General features: G+C 30.7%; 2 protein-coding genes and 2 non-coding genes across 5 annotated transcripts; 1 reads left to right on the top strand and 3 right to left on the bottom strand.

Annotated features, from left to right (window-relative positions):
* Nucleotides 1-510: 510 nt before the first annotated feature.
* Nucleotides 511-13,551, top strand: LOC116769333 (uncharacterized). Of its 2 annotated transcripts, none has more exons than XM_032660411.2 (8): nucleotides 511-557; nucleotides 9,956-10,061; nucleotides 10,678-10,986; nucleotides 11,202-11,396; nucleotides 11,720-11,938; nucleotides 12,342-12,425; nucleotides 12,500-12,585; nucleotides 12,956-13,551. In XM_032660411.2, the coding sequence occupies exons 2-8, from the start codon at nucleotides 9,963-9,965 to the stop codon at nucleotides 13,080-13,082; spliced, it is 1,119 nt and encodes a 372-aa protein (XP_032516302.2). In that variant the 5' UTR covers nucleotides 511-557; nucleotides 9,956-9,962; the 3' UTR covers nucleotides 13,083-13,551. The 2 variants fall into 2 exon arrangements, with proteins under 2 accessions (XP_032516302.2, XP_032516294.2); XM_032660403.2 differs by having other exon boundaries at nucleotides 12,944-13,551.
* LOC133320030 (uncharacterized) lies at nucleotides 5,598-6,092 on the bottom strand. The gene has a single exon (XM_061526637.1). The coding sequence runs from the start codon at nucleotides 6,090-6,092 to the stop codon at nucleotides 5,598-5,600; it is 495 nt and encodes a 164-aa protein (XP_061382621.1).
* On the bottom strand, nucleotides 10,258-10,339 carry Trnas-aga (transfer RNA serine (anticodon AGA)). The gene has a single exon. It is a non-coding gene; the product is annotated as a tRNA-Ser (tRNA).
* Nucleotides 11,031-11,102, bottom strand: Trnat-cgu (transfer RNA threonine (anticodon CGU)). Its single transcript has one exon. It is a non-coding gene; the product is annotated as a tRNA-Thr (tRNA).
* Nucleotides 13,552-15,000: the final 1,449 nt, after the last annotated feature.

The raw sequence follows: 15,000 nt of genomic DNA, 5'->3' as shown, positions 1-15,000 counted from the left end.
TCCGGCGGAAGTTGATACGACTAACCCTTCCAGCTATATCTTCAAATACATCATATTTTTATAACCATGTAAATTGCAATTCAAACAAAAAAACGATAATATTTAAAAATCAGAAATGTCTAATATCACAGTTCTGATATGATCGCTATGACTTGAAAAGGAACTTGTTAAAATTTTATTAATGTTGTATAAAAAGAGGATATCTTTCTCTTCATAAGCTTTTATATGTTATTAAAACATAAAAAAAACGTTGTACCAAATTCTATTACTTTATATCTATATTAATATGTTTTGTTACTTAATATTAATTTACGTAAATAAACTCGTAATATCAAAGAGCTTACGCGAATAATGGGTTAAAAATTAAAATTCTTTTGGTTATTAGTTAACTGTATATAAATTTTAATTTGTCAACTTTTCAAAAGCTCGTTGAAGCTCCACAATCCAACCAGCCCTGTGTTGAAGACGAGGGCTGTATAAAAGTAGCGGGCGTCGTGTTTCGCAATACTCGCCCGCGCAAGGTCAAGCGCTAGAGTCATTGCTCTCGCGATACATCGGTAAGTCAAAATTAATTAATTATAGTTTCAATTTATATAAGAAACACCATTTTTTAAAAGTGAAATAGTTTACTTTAATGATTTTAATTAATGTGCAGACAGAAGCCACTTAATTAAAAATAAAATTTTAATTCAACCGGTCCTAAAGATTGCATTATTTACTCAAATTAATAAAAAGTTATTTTATTACAATATTTTAAAGTGTTTCTAAATTCTTTTAAGAAAAATGTTTATGCTTTTATTAAAACTTTAAAAATATATATTTCTATAGATATTACTTCATACTTTTTTAAAATAAAACAAATGTGTTTAAGGATATTTACATATAAATATTTAAAAAATCATCGAAATAATTTTTTTCTAAATAAAAAACGATAATGTGTTCCATACTAAAGGAATACGAATAAAAAGCTTACTTCTTTTTTTATAACTAGAAATGTTGTAATTTAAAATAGTACCTTTATAAAGAGGCGAAGTTCCAGTGGGAAACCTGTTCGTAATTACAAGGCCCTTAGAGGTCTTCTTTTATAATATCATCACTATAGCTTAGACGATACAGGTTAAAGTACCCCATCGACCGACCCCATACGTCAATCGCGCTTGTTCCATACAACATTGACAAAGAATTTATGATCTTGGACTTATAGAATTATTTTTTACATCTGACGTTACAAATGGCGGGAGTTTAGACATTACTTATGTCATTTTGTTATTTGTTATCGTTTGATTCCTGAATTAAAATGTTCATAAATGGAGAATTTGAAAAAAAAATTTGAATTAATTGATATAAATTTATCACAAGTCAATATTTTCTAAAAAAGCGGTGTGTGGATGTACCAAAAAAAAATTATTTTTTAGTTCAAGCAACAAAATTAAACAGCAATTTACTCATTACAACTGTCATTCCCTAAATGCATTTGAAGAAAAATAAAAGAAGAAAATAAGTCTATATATAGATTACTAAAACTTGGACAATTCTTTAAATTTTTAATATAAAAAAGCTCTATTGAAATACATTCTTTCTTTATTTGTTGCTTAAAATAAAACACCTTTGTCGACGTTTCCTAATGCTTAGTCGAAGTTGGCTTTTTCACGCTAAATACGGCGCGTTGATATTTCTTCATACATTAATCTTCGCACAATATAGCATTACAAAAACTTATTGAATAAAAAACGTGAAACGCTTCCTATGTGAGCATGTGAGCTGAGAATAAACATAGAGTGTGCTTAGTACAATGTACAATCTTGAAACTAACATAGCTTCAGTATATACGAAGCGCTTCCCGGTTATCACTCAATAACCTACGTTAATACCTACTGGAGTGTATGGATATTTATGAATGAAAATCTATTAACGCTCTGTATATTGTGACCATTCAAACTCGAGGTAAGCATCCTGTTAAAATAATACCTCCTAAAGTCGACTGTGAGGTCTGAGCTCGCTATGTGTCAAGTGCTCTTCGTTTCAAATAATTTCAATGACAAGATAAACATCCATAATAATTCTCTACATGTATATATTTAATTAACAATTCATAAAATACGTAAGTGATTGATATTTAACAAGCCACAAAATTATAACAGAATAATAATATTATTTTTTTAAAATACTTTACTACTTCGAGAACCAATCGTCGTCCACTGAAATACGGATTTTAACATAGATTTCAATTCATAAATCATAGTATGTAATACTTATTACAGCTTTAAAATTGTAGTTTCGAATTACCTGTATCCCATACGATGATAAGTCAATGTAAGGGGAGATTTTACAAATATATTTTTAATAATGTATAGCACATTACACGTTATAACCCTCCCGGTGACGCTGTAAAAGCCAATAGGGCTAACAGCTACAGTCAAGTCGAAAAAAAAGTTTATATATCAGGTTTGATAATTTTAGTATAAACATTGTTCGTACTTTTTACTCTGTGCTTATTCGAACTCGTTAAAAAAAAACATTGGTATGACTTCAACTATTGGTTTAAAAAGAGGCTATGCAAACTTTTTGGTTTAATTTCATATAATAATCTTTTGTTTCTTTGGAACATTGAAACTTATGTCCTTCTCTGGACTCTTATATACGGTATACATAATTATTATTTGAGAAAAATTAAGTATCAACGATTTTGGTTATTATGGATTTATTTAGATTTTAAGATAAAAACTTCGCGGTATCTGTGTCAGATACAATCTACTAGACCGTCAGATATTCCATTTTTTTTCTTACTAACTTTTAGTGATATTTTTTATCACCTGTTTGTTCGGCTTTTTAATAGTATTAGGCCGTGACCGAGACGCGTAAAAAGCGTTTAAAATACGAATAACGAAAACGGTAAATATTTGACATCTTCATTTCCGTATCGGATAACTTTTTGACAGATTTTTTTTGGACGGCAGATGAACAAGAAATTGTCCACAAAATAAAATTAAACCTGAATGATGGTTTATAATGTTTATCAGTTCTAAAAGATTTTATGAATATTATAAGAGTAGGTACGTATTACAAAGTATAGGTACGGTTTGTAAACGAAAAACAAAAAAAACTGTTTGTGTTTATAAATGTCAACTCGTTCTAGGGTTACCAAAAAATGTTTATTGAAAGCTTTTTTTATCATCCATCGTGATTGAGATGAGCCTGTTTCGCGTGTTTGGACTCGATGCAGACGACGAAAATTCTGGACGACATCAAAGAGACGTAATCTTATGTCCATGATTAAAACAATTTTAAAAATTTTAAATATTCAGATCCAATTGTTACGTCAAAGGTCGTTCAAAAATCATTCATATCAATTTAACATTTTTATATTAAACCTAGAAGCTTTTTCATTATTTATAATGAATATACTTACTTATATGTATAGTATAAGCATAATCTGTGTGGTAATTTATGTCAAGTCTTAATCGTTTAACCAGTGTTATAGCTGTTTACTTTTATTGAGATATCAGAAATAACAGTTTTTTTAACATTATCAACATTATAACTGTTTTATAATAACCATACGGTATTTTGAAAGTAAATTCTTTAGTTTGACTTGAGTAAAATTTGTTTCATACATTTTTTTTTACGTTTCTTTTCTATGTCCCATATAAGATATTGTGTTCGTGTTTAAAAAGTAATTTCAGAGAATTAATGAATACTCATTTTAGTTAAAAATACGCAGCTCAAATAGATCAGTTTACATCAATACTATAATTCTGTTTGTTCATAGTAAAATATCATCTTTTTTTTTACAAAAATTACAGGAACATTTAACACTAAAAAAATTTCAATCTATTGAACATATTTTTATAAACGTTAAGACTGTATTCACATGCACTGAGTTCATGAACGGTAAATTTTGAACATTATATTAAAAAAAAAAAAAATCTTACAAATATAATATTAATGCGATTTTGTGACATCTGTAAAATGAATGAGCCTTATATATTCTTTGCTAAATCATTAAACAGACATTCGTATTGAATTACGCGTTTTGAAATGCGGTTTCAACTGTAACATAAATCGAAAGCCCGTTACTATTAATACCTATGCCCTTTCAATAGCTACACATCTAGTGATTGTGGTCTTTGAATCGTCCACATTCGTAGTGTAATCAGTCCACTTACCGATAGCCGGTTCTTTGTTTATGAATCGTACAAAATTTTTAACTATTATGCTCGCTTTTTAATCTCGGAATAAAAGATTTGGTAGCGTAAATTAATATCAAGAACTTAGAAACGTCTCTGGAATATAAGTGACGTATATATTTGACTATGTTTGATTGCGTTGTTTTAAAAGTTACGAAAACGAATGAAGTTTTTCAATCATTCGAGAATATATTATGTAAAATCGTTCCACATTTTTGTATTGAAACTAAATAAATATGTACAAAATATCTCGTTTATTAGGATCACTTAAATTGTATATTTTAAGATGGTTTTGTGATTAAACAATCAACCGCCAGGTTTCTCGGCTTGTCTAGACCTCAGTACGCACAGGTTTGCAATTCGATTAAATAATTAGTTGAACATAAATCTTCTTGTCTTAAACGACGGTATTTCTAGCTAGTATTTTATACTATAATTATTTTTTTTTAAATTAAAACGTTGATTACTGTAAATATATTCAGAGTGCTATTAGCATGTTTATATTTCGTGCAATTTTAAACTAGCGGATGTTTTTATGAACACAATATGCCGTTATAACAAACTAAAGCCTCCGTACGTTTAAGTCAGATAATATTTCATAACGAATTTGTATTTTTTGTGTGTCTTCGAGAATTTTGCTCCATATTTACATCATTTATTTTGGGGTACAAAAAAAATATATTTTGGATGTGCCATTTTCATCAATTATCTTGGATGTATGAAAATTTATTTTGGATGTGCTAAATTCATGAATTATCTCGGTTATTAACTTACACACATTCTAGATGATTTTAATAAATACATCAAGGAACTTGATTTTTATTTTTAGGTTCTGGGAAAAAGTTTAGAAAGATCTCAAACTTTGCTAAGTAATATTTACAAATGTATCAAAAAAAGTGTTCTCCTCACTAACAGACTACAAGAACCTAAGTTGTCTCTTACATAAGAGCTTTTGTTACAGAATACTCGGTCTCCAGACTATAAAATAGGATTTAGTACGAGGGCGGTTTGATAAGTCCGTGACTTTTTGAATAAAACGTTATTTTTTTTGCGGCAAATAAACATTTTATTTTTCTACATAATCACCTTTTAGCTCGATACATTTAGTCCAGCGTTTATCTAATTTTTTTATTCTCTCCAAATAATAGGTTTTCTCAAGGCTCTCAAAATACGCGTTTGTTTCGGTAATGACTTCTTCATTAGACTCAAATCTCTTACCACCCAGCCATTTCTTTAGGTTTTGAAACAGATAATAGTCACAGGGGGCTAAATCTGGAGAATATGCTGGATGGGGTAGCAGTTCGTATCTCAATTCGTGGATTTTGGCCATCGTGACTAAACAAGTGTGCACACGCGCATTGTCTTGATGAAACGGCACTTTCTTCTTCGCCAAATGTGGCCGTTTTTGCTTCAAATCAATCTGTCCAAAAGCTTTGAATAATATTCGCCGGTGATTGTTTTTCCTTTCTCGAGGATATCAATGCGAATGACACTGTGTGCATCCCAAAAAACTGTGGCCATGATCTTTTTGGCCGACAGACTCTGTTTGGCCTTATTTGGTCCAGGTTCACCCCTAGCAACCCACTGTTTCGATTGTTCCTTGGTCTCTGGCGTGTTGTGATGGATCCACGTTTCGTCCACAGTAACAAAACGGCGCAAAAATTCGTCCGGATTACGGCTGAACATCGCTAAACACTCTTTTGAAGTCGTCACACGATTGCGCTTATGGTCGAATGTGAGCAATCGCGGCACCCATCTATTGGACAATCTTCTCATATCCAAATATTCGTGTAAAATATCATCTACCCGTTCAGTTGAGATACCTACAGCATGAGCCAACTCACGCACTTTCATTCTCCGATCATCCGATGTCATTTCATGGATTTTATCGTCGGTTTCCGGCATGATCTCTTCTTATGGGCGACCTGAACGTTCGGCGTCACTAGTGCTGGTACGACTACAACGGAACTCTGTAAACCACTTCTTTACCATTGAAATTGATGATGCCGAGTCCCCGTAGTATTTATCAGGCTTTTCCTTAGTTTCAATGATGGTTTTGTACGTAAAAAGTAATGCCTAATCAGTACACGAAATTCACTTTTTTCCATTTTCGTAAATATTCACGAGGTTTTCTGCTTTGAAAACAAACAAACACCAACTGCTTCACGCAGCTTGCTCAAAATTTTACAGTTGCCCACTAATAGATTACAGTTGACGGCAGCACTGTTGCATTTGGAATAACTGCGCGGCAAATTCAAAAAGTCACTGACTTATCAAACCGCCCTCGTATAATAAACTGTAAACTCCAGGAACTTGTATGTTTTGTAAAAATAAAAATTTTGACTATCAAATAAAAATTCAGATTTACCTGCAAGAACCTAAGTTAGAACAAGTTGAAGCCATATCAAAATTAATTAAAACGCCCAAAAAAACCGCAGTTGTCAGTCATATTATAAAGATTCGGGTATAAAAAACCACTGTAATGAAGGCAATGTTGGAGAAATTGTACTAGTCGTGTTACTCAACGTCATTGACGCTTTGAGAATTTATGGGACCACCAATTTTGCAGCTATTCCTAAAGAGACAGGTCAGGCCTCTAGCCAATGAAGTGGGCCGTTAGTTATGATTGGCTATTCAGCTGTTAACTTTGATAGATTTACAACTATTTCTAGTTAATACTATTTCTAGTTAATACAAATCCTATAAGAACCAAACTTATAAAGAACTGAAAGCCAATCGCCAACATGGATTCTTGTAGTTGAGGATCCTTGCCAAGTTTACATCGAAGAGAGCGTAACCGTCAACGAATGATAAAATAAATTAGAAATAATAATGTTATAGCATAAATTAAATTTATATTCACTCAGAACAGTTAAAATGTTTTATCTTATAGCAACCAAACTATATCGAAGACGAAGAATAAATGTGGAGTTAAACTCATTTCTCATGTCCCAAACCTTGATCAAAGATTATCGTCATTTATTACTGATGAACTCCACACCTTGTAAAGTATACAGCATATTTCTGTTTCGATTAAAATCGGCCTATTAACATTATGTATTTAAATGTAAGTCAAAAAAACCTATAGCTATATTAAATACCCACCCATAATGTGAATCTTTCATCATGTTACAAAAAGCCATCGTTAAGTAATTAGAAACATCATCTTAACAGCTCGCAAAAACCACTTCCTGGTGATTACAAGCTTTTTAAGGAGTCAACAAGTCAACTGTAGAATGCCACAAGCTATAATTTACTTGACTGATCTAGATTTGAGATTAAACAAGCTCTTAGAAGACAATAATACATTGAATTCCTACAGTTAAATCTTATTGACGAAAACATTTTCAATGTATGTATATATAGATATTATTTATTATCAATTTCATGACTACTTCATAGAAGTACTTATACATTTACTAAGCTCATGTAGATACCGGTTCTTTCCTCTCGTCATTATAAACAAAAAAACGTAATCACCATGCGGTTACATGTCTCGCACTCACAGAATCTTAGTGTGCTATTAATTTTTATTGCATTTGCATGTGAAAGTTTAAGGATTATTTAAAATTTTACAGAATTTTAAATCAAATAACTTACTTTCATTACACAAAAATAACGAGTATCACGTCATGGCACTTTGTTATGTGTTTAAGAATAATTCTAATCAAATATATTATAACTCATAACATTAAGATTGTTAGACAACATTTGCGTAAAATAAACAGCATTCCGTATCGAGATTCCGTTAGGTTAATTAATAAATAATGTATATTATGTATTGAATCGACTCAGATTATAAATAGTCAAATTCGTATTACTAAGAAATAATATAAAAGTAAAGTAACAAATTACAAAACTACTCTTTCGTTACGCAAGTTCCAGGCAGATGCACGGACTATACAAGGCCTCCGGACCGTTGACCTCAGAGATAGCGTCCTCTAGGGACAGCCGGCTGTAAAAGTTACGAAGGTTATAATATCAGAACACAATCTTAAAACCAGTAATTAATAATTATTCTTTCAATTGGGAATTTGATGTGATAATACTTACCTTTTTTTAGTGTTTCTTTTAAATGATCTCATATTTCTTTACTGTATTCGACTTTATAACATTTTATTTTAATCTATGGCTCGATTATAATATACCTTTAATGATAATATTAAATGAAATTTTCGAACGTATAATGTAATGTCACTTATAAAAAAATAAATCTTGTTGTCAATAACTATTTATTTATTTATGGTAATATAAAAAATAAATTTTTATAATTGCTATTCTCATTAAAATTAACCTTTGAGAATTTAATTATATTGGGAACGTATTAATTTAAAATCACCAAGATTATAGTGTAGCTGTAGTTTCTCGAATCATTAAACATTCCCCTTACGGTTTACATTAGAGTCTCACGTTGTTGTATGTCATAAAGTATACCATAATTGATGCTTTGTATCTGGGAAGCCGATTGTTTTTTTTTTATTTACTAAAAAAACGGTACTCTGGCTGAATAAGTGTAAACCATTACCATATTTTATTAATTCGTATAGATATTATTTTAGCGAAATCTTTTTGACGGGTAGTAATAAATAATCCTTATTAATATTAGCTAAATATAGTTAAAAGTAAGACTCTAGTTTCGAACACCAATTCTGATTTAACCATGGATAATAAAATTTTGTTATTTAACTTCATCAACACTTTAATATCTACAAAAATGATAAAGAAATGTCGAGTTTTTTTAATTTTTTAACTGTTATTCAAACTAATTAAATGCGTCCCACTTAGGTAAATTAATATTCCATGCATGTTGTAGACACAAGTGAAGTATCTTTTAGAAAAAGTGGGTGGAGCTTTACAAGGAGGTATGCAGTAACCTAACGCGTTAAAATGTTACCAACTTTTCTCCCGTCTCCGCTCTCGCAAATACCAATATTTTTAACACCGATTATTTGTTTTATCTGTGTGTTGTCCATCATTACATACCTACATCATATTCTGATTTTCGTTGTTTTTCTTAGGTTTAAATAAAAAATACAAGAAAATCGTATATCTCATATTAAAAAACAAAGTATTAAAAATACTTCGACTGACACTATCACTGTATAATATTAAATAATATTTAAATAGCTAGAGCATGTGAAGCCTCATGAATCATTACACGCAAATCTACCTTGAAACGCAATACAATCCTAAAAATATCAATTGGTACTTATTACTTAACAAAGGCTTTGAAAGACGCCATAAAAGCCCCCGAGCCATACAACATCTTACGATATTCATCTCATTTCACAGTGGGATGATGAACAGCAATTATTTAAAGTTAAAAGCAAAACCATCCAGCAACCGTAACGGTATAAGCCAAGTTAACGAACTTAAGAAAATATTTATTACGTGTTCCTCAACCGATGATTTACCTGAATTAAGCTATTTGTTTAAACAAAAATACGATAAATACTCAAAGACATACTAATGTATATTATATTACATTATTAGGTACAAATATATATAATATATAAAGAGCCCAGTAGGGGTGGTGTGGGTGTAAAATTTTCATTTAAATAATTTTTATTTCTATTTCCTCCGAATTTTTCTCTCGATCATACGGAAATAGTTTATTAAGAATATTTATTAAGTAAATAATGTTTATTAAATAACATAGCTGATAAGAAGGCTACTTGTACGAGTAATTTAAAACGGAGAATATTTAAAAATATATTTTAATAGGACAATTTTTTTACGGATTCATCTCTCATTTTATTGCATTTCAGGTACAAAATGGTTAAAATATTATTTTTCACATCTCTTTTATGTCTAACGGCTAACGCTTTGGGCAGCAGCGATGACAAATTTTTCAAAAAATACGCCATGATGAAGGTGAGCGCAGTTTTATTTTTAATATAAAAAAAATATAAGGTTTAAATATTCCATTTGGCTTTTGCTAATTTAATATAAAGATATAATACGTAGAAATGAATGTTTTTTACTGGACTTAGTAGTTATTGTAGCATAATTCTTAATGCTTTTATAATAAACAGATAAATTTGTAATGAAAAAATGCAAAATATAATTCCGCAGTCGGTAGGATTCGAACCTACGCTCCCAGAGGGAATCTGATTTCTAGTCAGACGCCTTAACCGCTCGGCCACGACTGCATTTTGCAAGGACTCCCAAATTATCATTGTTTTTCTAATTAAAATGTATAATGTTTAAACTGGACATATAAATTTATAAAATAATGTTTCAATATTTTTTCATGATAACTAACAAACACACATAGAATCTTTAAAATTTATAAGTCTTAAAAAAGAATCCATAAAATCGGCTTAAATATAATACAACGTGCCATAAAATAATTAAATCTTTTATATTATTGTCAACTAACAATAAGTATTGCTCGCAGTTGGCCATCTTCATTATATTTATTATTATTTTAATTTACTCTATTGCCCCTTAATATGTTTGTAAAAATATAATTTCTAATTTTTCTTAGATTTACGAAAGTTGCTTTGGGCCCGAAGTAGTCAAGCAAATAAGAAAAGAAATGAAAGATGCGTATGCAAAATGCTCATCACCGCCATCTATGGAGGAGGCGCCGAACCAACAAGACATTCCATCAGCCTTGTTCGGAAAACTGCCGCCAGGGTTCGCTATAGATCCAAGTTCACAAACTATCACTAAGCCGCTAGATGGCCCATTACATAGTAATGAAAATGAGTTACAAAAGCCAGACCTTGGACAAATTGGAGAAAAACTTGGTGCTGCCATGGATAATATATTCCCTTTCAGACCCACTCAAAGAGTAAGTGAATTTAATAAAAAAAGAACAAAACTATCAGTCATGAATGCCTCCTGTGAGGATTGAACTCACGACCCCTGGTTTACGAGACCAGTGCTCTACCACTGAGCTAAAGAGGCCATGCAAAGAGTTGCGAAATTTTTTGTTACATAACAGTTCTATTTATAAATACCGATTTTTTTTTCAAAGTATTTACTAAAAGATTTAAACGTTTTCAGCCACCCTTCCAGCCCCCGTCTCCATACCTGATACCCGGTGGTCAGTTCCGTCCGTTCAGCCCTCCGTACTACCAATTCCCGTTTAATCCCATGTACTATCCCCCTGCACCTCAATACAACCCCTTCGCATACCAACAGCAGCCTTTCCAACAACAATACTTCCCACAGCCGTTGATTGGAAACAGCAGGATGTCGGTAAATAATCTCAATATATTTATTATTATTATTGTATATGAATAAATATATTAAGCAATGTCTTCCAATGCGGGTTGCATACGAACCGTTTTAAATATTATAGAATATAACAACAAAATTCTGTAATTGACTACTTTGAACCTAAAGGGTGTTCTTTTTTGTGCGTGCTTTAGAATATATTTGATCGCCTTTGTCATAATTTACATTATAACTGACAGTTAATTAATTAATTAAGAATAATGTTACTGCCATATTGGCGTTTGTAATACGAAACAAAGATTTTATTATAACTCAGCATTTGATTTGAAGTATATCTATTTCAGAGGGACCTAAATCTCCGTGATCGATTGGAGTTGATCTCCCGAGGTCCGAACGCGGGTCGCGTAAGGAACATCACGTGTGTGATGCAGGAACTGGGTTACATTGACCACAACCTGGAGCCCAACTACGATCAGATCACCCAGCGCATCAACAACCTCCCAGTATCCAGTGAACTCAAAGGTGACATCCAAGACGGTCTACAGTTCTGTCAGAAATTCTCGGTAATGACATTTCGTATTTTATACTCTGTATTATTCTGACGTTTCTGAACATTAATAACGAGCATTGCCGTAGTTACTTTTTTTGTTTTTATCGCTATGTGAATTCTTTTTGAATATTGGAATGGAAACAGGAAAGAATAAATTGATTTCTTAAGTATTTTTTTCGGTTTCTTTAAGACAAACTTCATTAACATTATTTACAAGTGACAATTGATTGCCCGCATGCGTTCGGGCGCCATGCATGCGTTCGAGAGCGTAAAACGTTTAATGTTTGAAGTCGCATAAGAAGTCTCACTTCAATTAATACTGAAGTTTAGAGGTCTTTGTGACTTTTTTGATGTTGTCTTTGTAATATTGATATTTATATCACAATTAATTGATTGTATTTTAATTATTAAACCAGCAATGCGTGCCAGATTCAAAGCGAGACGTGACACCGCTGTGGCAGGAGCTGATCAAACCGATGTTCTTCTTCCGGTGCTACAAGGTCCTACAACAAATTTAAAACATTATTTTCATTGATTAATATATATAATAATATATTTTTTTAATGTTTAACAGCACAAGAAGTTAGAGGCGTGCATCATGAAAGACATCAGGGAGCGATTCGCTGGTGAAGACGACCTGGACACTGAAAGTGGATTTAGGTAAATATATTTTAATAATAATAATTGAAATTTAAAACATTGATCCTTGATATTAAGTGAAAGAATATGTATTACGAATATATACACTATTTGTCTTAATTGAAACCTCCTTATACATAGTTGTAATAAAATATTTGTGTCAGAAATCAATTATAAATAAATTATTTTATTCTTTAAAACACTCGACGACCTGTGAATTGTGAAAACATTAAAAATATTATATCTCTATTTTGATAGTTACACATCATATTTAAGGACTAAAATTTTTAAAATAATATATGAAAGCTATTCTAGGATTATATTAGGACTGTCGATATAATATATATGCAATATAAGCAAAAATAATATACATCTGAAGGTCTCTCTCGAGGGCCGCGAGGTCTCTCCGCGAAGAACCAATAAGCGACCCTCGATTGGAAGCGCTGGATGAGATGGCGGTGTACTTCTACGACTACCTCAGTGGAGGGAGCGGTCTAGACTACGATCTATACTTGTAATAAAACATTCACTCTCATTCACTTCCGTTCAATTCCATTCGATTCCATTCAATCCGTCTTTTATAGATAATAAATCTAATAAGTCTGATGATATTTATTATTATTGTTTAGAATAATCTAGTTTTAGTTATTTTGCTCAGTAGTTTTTAATCTTGCCATTACATTTTTAATCAGTCTCTGGCGTCATTTTGGTATGGATTCGAGGGTGGTTTGCTACTGTTGTACAATTAATTTATGTTTATTTTTTTTCTTTTCTTGATACGTCTAACAATTGTACATCGAGCAGCAAACACAGTTCTTGTCCATGAAGCTGTTTATAACAAGCTTTTTCGACAACAACCCTTTTTTAATAGTTTTTTTTTTATAATTTTTATAGATTCACGGGATTTAGCAACTGCATTTATTATATTTAATACTAGTTGTAAGTTATTGTTAGGTTAGCTACGATGAATAAAAATATTTTTCTTTCTTAACGTGTTTTTTTTTTAATTTTAATTTGGGGTTATTTAAAGTTTGTAAAATCAATGTGATATAACTTTAAAAGAGTTAAGCCAACTGTTAGTGATTAAGGCATCAAAATTTACCTTTTATTATTCAAATTCTTAGACATATTGCTCTTTTTACTACAAGATGTTACACTGATTACTTTTTTTTTTTAAATCAAAACTTAAAGGTTTAAGAACTAAATTCTTTCTAAATAATAATTCTTCCTCAATGTCAATTAAATCAATTACTGTAATTTTGACATCCATATTGTATTTGACACATAGCATCTACTTTAAGTTATTTTATACTTTCTAACAGTATTATAGCAAATATGAAATGTTGTTTCTTATTTTGATCTATGAAAGTTCAATATTAAACATATGTTTATTGATAATAATTACCTGTTTGTGTATTTTAAAAGGTTTATATCGTTTATAACGTTACAAACTATTTCTTATTAAACATTACACACGTCGCGTGCTATCCAAAGGTCACTAAAGGTGACGTCCATCATTTGAAACAATCATCCTGTCAAATGTCAACAACAAATTAATGTTTTGTCATTTTTGACAATTATGGTTTTTAAATTAGAAGGAAAGTATTTTATAGCACGAAAGTCTATATCCATAATGTTTTTAGTTATCTGTATCAAAGATCTCGTTTTTGTACGAAAACAATAAAATAGTAATAGCAAAGCTGAACACTTGGAATGAAAATTCAAAAATAAAATTCGTATCCTCACCACAGGATATGACATTTGTGTATATTTTTTTTCAAACGTTGCAAAAAAATTTTTTGTAATCCAAAACCCTTTTGTGGTCCCCGGTTTCGGAGAAAGATGGTATACTTTTTTTATAATATTGCCATATAAAAAAGGATACAGTCTATTTGTTCGATCCACGGAACTTTCACCGTACTAATAAACAGTTTTTTTTTTCATCTGTGCGAAAAATTTCCTACCTGCTCATAAAGAGGTGTAAAATAGAGCAATGCGTTTGTCACAAAATAATTTTGTTAATTTTACTGTTTAGTTTATGACTGTCTATTGTACTCAAGGAGACCTAATTATGTTATAAAGAACCGTTACTTTAATACTTTCAAGGCCGTTGTTTGAAATAATTTACTATCACTTTCATCTTCTAATTTGTGAACTCCGAAATGTTTCTGAGTAAACAAACTTTGATGAATTCTTTATTGCACCTAATTCAAATTATACTTGAATATATTTTTGTGCCTGCAATTGTTTATCAATATATTTCAAAGTAAATTTGATCTTTGCTTCTATATAAGTTACAAAAAAAAAATTACTAGCCAGTTACTTGATACTGTAATGAAAATTAAATTTTTTAATTAAATTTTTAATTAAATTTTTAGAATATTGTTATTTTAATTTAAAATACGAATTATTTTTCAGGATATTAAGATTCACAAT

Source organism: Danaus plexippus (genome assembly GCF_018135715.1).
Source record: "Danaus plexippus chromosome 3 unlocalized genomic scaffold, MEX_DaPlex mxdp_25, whole genome shotgun sequence".
NCBI lineage: Eukaryota > Metazoa > Arthropoda > Insecta > Lepidoptera > Nymphalidae > Danaus > Danaus plexippus.
The sequence above is the reverse complement of the archived record's forward strand: the minus strand, read 5'-3'. Positions and strand labels throughout refer to the sequence as shown.

Excerpts from the sequence above, each read along its gene's own strand:
- LOC133320030 (XM_061526637.1), bottom strand. The coding sequence starts at position 6,092 with ATGCCGGAAACCGACGATAAAATCCATGAAATGACATCGGATGATCGG.
- LOC116769333 (XM_032660403.2), top strand. The coding sequence starts at position 9,963 with ATGGTTAAAATATTATTTTTCACATCTCTTTTATGTCTAACGGCTAAC. Across the intron at positions 11,397-11,719 it reads TTGGAAACAGCAGGATGTCG|AGGGACCTAAATCTCCGTGA; the intron begins GTAAATAATCTC and ends TATCTATTTCAG. Across the intron at positions 12,586-12,943 it reads GACACTGAAAGTGGATTTAG|GTCTCTCTCGAGGGCCGCGA; the intron begins GTAAATATATTT and ends ATACATCTGAAG.